The sequence below is a fragment of the Leishmania braziliensis genome, chromosome 29, assembly GCF_000002845.2.
Source record: "Leishmania braziliensis MHOM/BR/75/M2904 complete genome, chromosome 29".
NCBI lineage: Eukaryota > Euglenozoa > Kinetoplastea > Trypanosomatida > Trypanosomatidae > Leishmania > Leishmania braziliensis.
This window is the reverse complement of record NC_009321.2, coordinates 841,659-848,604: the sequence shown is the minus strand read 5'-3', so window position 1 is coordinate 848,604 and position 6,946 is coordinate 841,659. Positions and strand designations below refer to the sequence as shown.

The 6,946-nt window shown below is 58.9% G+C and overlaps 1 protein-coding gene across 1 annotated transcript; it reads left to right on the top strand.

The window, feature by feature from the left end:
• Positions 1 to 1,070: 1,070 nt before the first annotated feature.
• On the top strand, positions 1,071 to 5,729 carry LBRM_29_2070 (conserved hypothetical protein; the record flags this gene model as incomplete). The annotated part of the gene is made up of 1 exon (XM_001566500.2): positions 1,071 to 5,729. One exon carries the CDS (start codon positions 1,071 to 1,073, stop codon positions 5,727 to 5,729), a length of 4,659 nt encoding a protein of 1,552 aa, XP_001566550.2.
• Positions 5,730 to 6,946: the final 1,217 nt, after the last annotated feature.

The following is a 6,946-nucleotide window of genomic DNA, read 5'->3' as shown; positions in this document are numbered from 1 at the left end:
CTTTTTTATCCTCTGCCTCCTGTCGCTAAAAGTTAATCATCGAGTGCCGGGAAGGCCACACAAGGAAGAATGTGAAAAAAAAGGTGGGGAGGCTTCTACAGGCATGAACCAATAAGGACGTGGAGTATGGGGAGTATTCAATCGCTCCTCCTTCCACTCTACCCCACTCCCCTCTTCCTTCCACGCTCTGTTGACACCCGGTGTGGTGCTTACCGAAAAGGTTCATAGTTGCTCAAGGTTTCGTACAGTGCCGCTACTGTTTCCGCGAGAGAGCGTCAACCTGCTGCTTGTGACTCTGGCATGCCTCTTCGACCCATACGCTGACCGAGACGATGTCCTTAGAGGTGACCACCCTAACGCACTGCTCGTATCACTTCCTTTCTCTCAGCGCCCCTCTACTTTTCCTGTTCTCTTAATTCTCATGCTGGCGCTTGCTCGCTCGCACACTCACGGCGTAGCCCCCCTCCCCCCTCCTCCTCCTCCTTCCTTCTCACCCGTCCTTTCCTATTAAGCGCCACCAATCAACGGTTAGGTGCTTTAGCAGCGCTTCACGTGCTCGAGACGTTCTCTCTCAGCGCGTGTTGTTGGGGTTTTGTTTTTGCACGCCGGGCTCTGGGGAGTGGAGTGAAGTGGAGCGCACTGCTCCTCTGTCGTTTTTCTTATTATTTTCCCTTCTAAGTAGCCTCGAGTAAACACAAGGGGAGTACGAAGAAAAGCACGGGCTTTCAAGCGCTTGATTCCCCCCTATTACGATCACCGCGTCTTACTTGTCTTCCCTCTCTTTTCTAAGACATACTTCTATAAGCGAACACCGCTGCAGTGACACACACACGCACACAGTGAGAGAGATCGAGCGAGATCGAGCTCCGTGCGCAGGGAGGTGATGAATGGAGCGTCTTCATCAGTGTTTGCGCCTCCCTCTTTCTTTCCCTGCGTCTGAGCACACAACCCAACTTGTCCATTCGCCAGGAACAACACGTGCCGTTGTAGTTGCCTTGGCTTTTCTTCTTGTTCATCATAGCGCCCCCCCCCCCACCACTCACCCACACACCCACTTATCCAGCCTGCAGATGCCGTTGCTGTCGGAATGGACAGAGGAGAAGAACGCATGCATCGACTGGGCGAATCCAGAAGAGGTATTGTGTAATGGTTTTACGTTCCTTCAGTTATTGGCCGCTCATCCAAGACTGCGCCAGCACTACGAGGCGGTCGACAAGCAGAGTGAGCGCTACGCTGTAAAAGACATTTTTCTTTTTGGGTCTGCCGCAGAGAAGATGACGTGGCTGACGCGGTGGCACGAACAGAGCTTGTTCTACCTGCGTCTAGAACGCTGGTGCCGCTTCTGTGGTGAAAAGGGCCACACCCGCCTGCGCTGTTCACAGCGTCTCTGTTCCGCATCAGCCTCTGCGTCTGATGACCCAGCGTCCGTGACTGCTACTAACGGCAAAGATCCGGTAGCGCTGTCTGCCGCGCCATCATCGGATGTAACGCGACCGTCAGTGCTGAAAAAACACCGTGAGCACCTGCAACGTGTGGAGCAGCGCCGCATCCTTGAAGAGAAGCAGAAGCCGCGGACGGAAGCGGGGGCGGTGCGGCGAAGCGGAGCGGCAGCCGCTCGTGCTTCCACCGCTGTCGCGACGACCCTTTTCACAGCGGACGAGCGCCGCCGCGGGGTGGTGTGCCGTCTTGATGAAGCTAACAACATCGGCTTCGTTACAGTCGCTGGCATGGGCGAACTCAAGTTTTTTGTCGACCGTGTCGACGTCGGGGTCAAGACGGTCACCGTTGGTGACAACGTCACCTTCAAGCTGGACCCCAGCCGCGACTATCCTATCGCCGTCGACGTGCGCCACGAGCGGCCAGTGATCACGCTGGAGGATGTCCGGAAGTTTCTTCATCGCTGCCGTGCTGCCTGCCACCCCATTAAGGTGATGGCTACCCTCCTCATGCACGCACATGAGTGGTTCGTGCTGCTACGCTGGCTACACGTGCTACGCGAGCAGGACGCAGCGTTGTACGTGGAGGCGGTGCATACGCTGATCGAGCTGACAACCTTTGTCGGAAACCGCGAACCGATTCATGTCCCGGTCCTCAGCGCCTTCTTGGTACTTCTGTGTACTACTCCACCGAGCATGCCAAGAGCCGCCGCGGCGACCGCACCAGGGGGCAGCACCACCACCTTCCCTCTTGCTACATCCACGGCAGCGACTGCGACCGCTGCGGTGCCACCGCTACAGCTGCCTCCTTTCTACCCCGACATGGTACGGGATGCTCTGGAACTGCATACTGCCACGCAAAAACCCAGTGCTCCGGCGGCTGCGGCGGCGACAGCCGAGGTCCGGTTGGCTGAGGACAGGTGGGTGGAAGTGGCAGAGTTCGTGATTCTCGTGCGCTACTACAGCCCACTGTCCGGTGCAGGCAGCACCGCACAAAATGGCACTAATGAGACCTCCGCAATGGGCTTGGAAGCCAGTGTCGACCGCGAAGCAGTGGTGGTACGGCAGCTCCAGGCCTTCTTTGCCGAGCGACTCACGCGAGCTAGTGGAGCAGCCCTGCGCCGACTGCAGCTTGCCCAGATGCGTCTTGCACAGGAGGTTCGGTCTCCAGCAGCGTCGGGAACTCGGGAAATCACCACTGGCGCTGCTGTGTTCGGCAGCGCCTTGCCGGGGGTTGCCCTAATCCCCACAGCGGAAGAGTTCTCCGTTCCCCCGCCGAGCCCGGCTTCCATCTTTGCGCCCGCGAACTTGCCTGTGAACGGGGCCACCACGTACACCGACACGCATGCATTCATTCATGACCAGTGCAAGCTTCTGAGGGCGGACACCTTTGAGTATGTCAGTCGGGTGCTGCCAGCGGTTTGCTACTCCCTGCCATCTTACACGCCGACTCAGGAAACAATGTCTGATGTGCAGCACGCTCGTGTCTACTCACGAGTCCGCTGCCTCGGCAAGGTGATGACCAGCGACCACGACTACAGCCACCCCGAGAGCTACCTACTGGAAGTGCACCCACACAGCCCGAGGGCGAACCTGCGAGCACAACTGCATGAGGGCACTACCTTGTGCATCTCCACAGCTCTTGATGCCACCGCCATGGACAACAAGGAGCTTTTCTGGGGTGTGGTGTCCTCCTGCGACGCCGTGTTCATGGGCGTCGGGGTCATTGCAGTCTCCCCGTGCGAAGCCAGTCCATCCTTCGAGCTCATGCGCGCTGCCCTTGACCGCAACGCCGCCCTTGGTCGGCTTGATCGCTCCTTCCTGCTGGAAACTCCTATTTTCATGGCGGGATACGAGAGCATCATGCGCGCGCTCGAGGCTTTCTGTGGCCCGCTCGCGATGCCACTTCCAATGGTGCGTCAACTGGTCGGTCCGCAGGCCGCTGCATCGGGCGATGACGGGCATCAGCTGGTGGAGTACATCCCGCCCCACTGTGCGGTGACGTTCCAGGAGCTCACCGATGAGATCCGCAGCCAGTTCGTACTCGATGAGGGGCAAAAGGCGGTCATGCGACAGCTTCCGGTCTCGAAGATGATTCTTGTGCAGGGCCCACCAGGCACCGGCAAGTCCTTCATCGGGTGCCGTGTGGTGGAGGCGTACGTGCGGTACAAGCAACTCGTTGCGTCAGGCGACATCCTGCAGAAGGTCAGCATCGACATGCTCCGCTCGACCCGGCTGGAGGACCTGCTGCCGCAGGTCGGCCCCATGGTCGTTATCACGTACAAGAACCATGCCCTCGATGAGTTCCTTCTGGACTTGCTTGACTGTGGGCTGTGGGAGATGAACCGCCCCCGCGTTGGGCAGCAGCTGGCCACTCGAATGTCCACTGCGGCGGCGGGGCTCTCGCCGTCGTCCAGCGCCAGCGCATTTCCAGGTGGCAAGCGGCTGGTACGCATTGGTGGTCGCTCGCGCGAGGCCCGACTCGACGGGTACAACCTTGGCGCTCTCCTGCACAGCAGCATGGACCGCGCCGCCATCAACAGCCTCAAGGACCGCCTCTTCGTGCTAAATCAGCGGCTGGAGCGGCTGACCAAGGAAATCCACTACCTGGAGAGCGGCAGGGTGCCGCGGGTGTACTTTGAGCGGTGGCTGACAGCGGAGCAGCGCCGACACATCACATTCGACGATCGAGAGTCGTGGCTGGCAGGGGAGAAGTACATTGGTGCCCTCGATGAGGCAGAGGACATGGTGTCCCCTACACACTACCAGTCCCTGCTGCAGACGCGCATGGCGGAACTGCTCGGTGCACAGCGAAGTCAGGGATCGTCGCTGCAGGCGAATTCGACCGCAAAGGCGTCGCCGCCAACAGGAGCCACAGTAGCGGAAAGGGGAGAAGAAGAGGAGGAAGAGGACGTATCCTTGAGTGTCTTTCAAGAGATGCGACGTGAGGAGGAGCGGCGCGAGCTTAATAATCAGTTGCACCAGGCGTATCTCTCCGCCGAGTCGCTACTTCTTGCTAGCCAACCGCCGTCGAGGCCGGTAGGGGTGCCGGAGGAGCTCCTCTCTCTCTGGAGCTTGACACCACGGCTACGGCACGAGTATTTCGCCTACCTTATCGCGAGCTGCATCGCTGTCAAGGCGCGTGACTGCCTGACAATTATGGAGACGATGAAGAGTGTCATCCGGGTGCGCCGGCATGCCATGGATGAGCTGAAGCTGTCTCTTCTGCAAGGTGCGGATGTGGTGGGGCTGACGACGACGGGGTGCGCAATGAATCAGAACTTGCTGCGCTCGCTGCGTCCAAGCGTGCTGGTGGTGGAGGAGGCGGCCGAAGTGCTCGAGTCTCAGATGTTGGCCTGCATGACGGATTCCTTGAAGCAGATCATTCTCATTGGCGATCACTACCAGCTTCAGCCCAAGGTAGACACCTTCCAGTACGAGAAGACAAACCGCTTGAACCTCTCCTTGTTTGAGCGACTGGCACAGAAGACGCAACCGATCCGACTGACGGAGCAGCGCCGCATGCACCCAGAAATCTCTCGGCTTATTCGTCCCTTCTACTCGCCGCAACCCCTCGTTGATCACGCGTCAGTGCTAACACGGCCGTTTCCCTCCGCGTCGGGAGTGGCCGCGGTAGATCGGGTGCCGGGGCTCGCCATGCGCGTGTTTTTCTGGCGTCATTGCCACCCCGAGGAGGAGGCTCCCGGCAGCCGCAGTAAGGTGAACACGCGTGAAATTCGTATGGTGCAGCAGGTCGTCACCCACCTCGTCTCGCAGGGCGTGCTGCAGAAGTCCATCACCGTTGTGACGCCCTATCTTGGTCAACGCCGAATGCTGCGCGGCGTCCTGCGGCTGCGCTCATTGGCGGACGTCCAGGTCAGCACCGTCGACCTTTACCAAGGCGACGAGAATGACATTATCATCCTTTCTCTGGTGCGAACCGAGAAGCTGACGGACTTCATTCGGACGCGCAACCGCTTGATCGTCTCGTGCTCGCGTGCCCGCTTCGCCATGGTGATGATCGGAAACGACGAGCTATTGCGCCAGTGTCGGCACTGGGAACGGGTACTAGGCCAGCTAGAGTCCGAACAACGCATCGGGGAGAGCCTTCCCATAACCTACCGTGACCGGCCGTCACAGGTGGAGCACATGACGGTGGTGGAGTCCGTGTCGGCGGCGGCGCTGGAGGCGGAGTTGACGGCGCAGCAGCAGCAGAGACGCAAAACAGATCAGCGCTGTCAACCCGCCGCAGTGGGCAGCGCCGCCCCTGAAAGTGGCGAAGGAGATGATTAAGGCAGATGGACGACGGGGAGGGAGCCAATGACAGGAAAAGAAAGTACTGAGCAACAATACAGCCTCGTGGCGCTGCGAGGGATGCGTGCAGGCGAGTGTGCCAGCCATCACGTATATGCTTGCTAACTGCACATAAAAAACCTCTGCACTCTAGAAAAAGACCTGTGGGGAAAGCGAGAGAGCGGGGGGGGGGGGTTTGCCTGCCGGCGTGGCAGCGAACGCGCAGATACCTCACCGATCTGTCTGAATGTAATGCGACATGACACACCTGCGCAGAAAGCGGAGAGAACGCACAGAACAGGCTAAGTCAGAAGATTAGTGGGGCGGATGAGAAGGGTGACACAACAGAAAAAATCAAGACGAGAGGATGTGCTGCGCTTGCTTCCCCGCCATCGACTCTTGTTCTCCTCTGAAATCTCGTCAGTCCGACGCTGAAGCCGCGTCCTCATGACACCCGTCACCCCTCTTTGCTTTCTTCTGTTTTGTGGATTCATGCTTTACCCCAGCATGAACTAAGGCACAAAGTGGCGCGCTGACATGATGTGCTTCGCGTACCTCCTAACGCTCTCCCCGCTGCTGTCCCTACTGCCCTCTTTGCGTGTATGCACTCACCCCTCCTCTTCCTTCCCCCTTCGTCCAGTGACTTCTCTTCTTCTACGACAGGAGCTCAGCGCGGCGTGGGCTATTCTGTCCCTCACTCCTCACTCCTCCCCCCTCCCCCCTGCATTTAACTCTACGGGACGACCCTCACTACTTCCATAATACTTTACCTGGCGTCGTCACATTCGTCTACTTCTACTGGAAGCGGACGCGGTGGTCGCACATTTATATTCTCCTTTCCGCCCTCCCCCCACTCCCTCCGCATGCCCAACTTACGCCCACCCTACCTGGACCTCATCTCACTCTCGGCGCGCGTGTGTTTCACCATTATTTCATGCAGTCGTCTCTTATGGGGTGCTCACTATCCACCTCTCTCTTCTATCACCCCACACCCTCTACTCCCTCCCCCTTCCCTCCTCCACTACCAACCGAACCCCAGCCCAGCTCAATCCCCCTCTCCCCGGCTGCACTGCCTTCCGTGTGTGTACGTGTGTGCTTTAGCTCCTTCAGGCGTTTGTCGTGACTGCGACTTGGTATCTCCGTCTCTTCCTCTTATATGGCTGCGTTCGCCTTCCCTTTGCCCTCACGCCTGCGTCTCCCCTCCCCCTCCCCCTCAA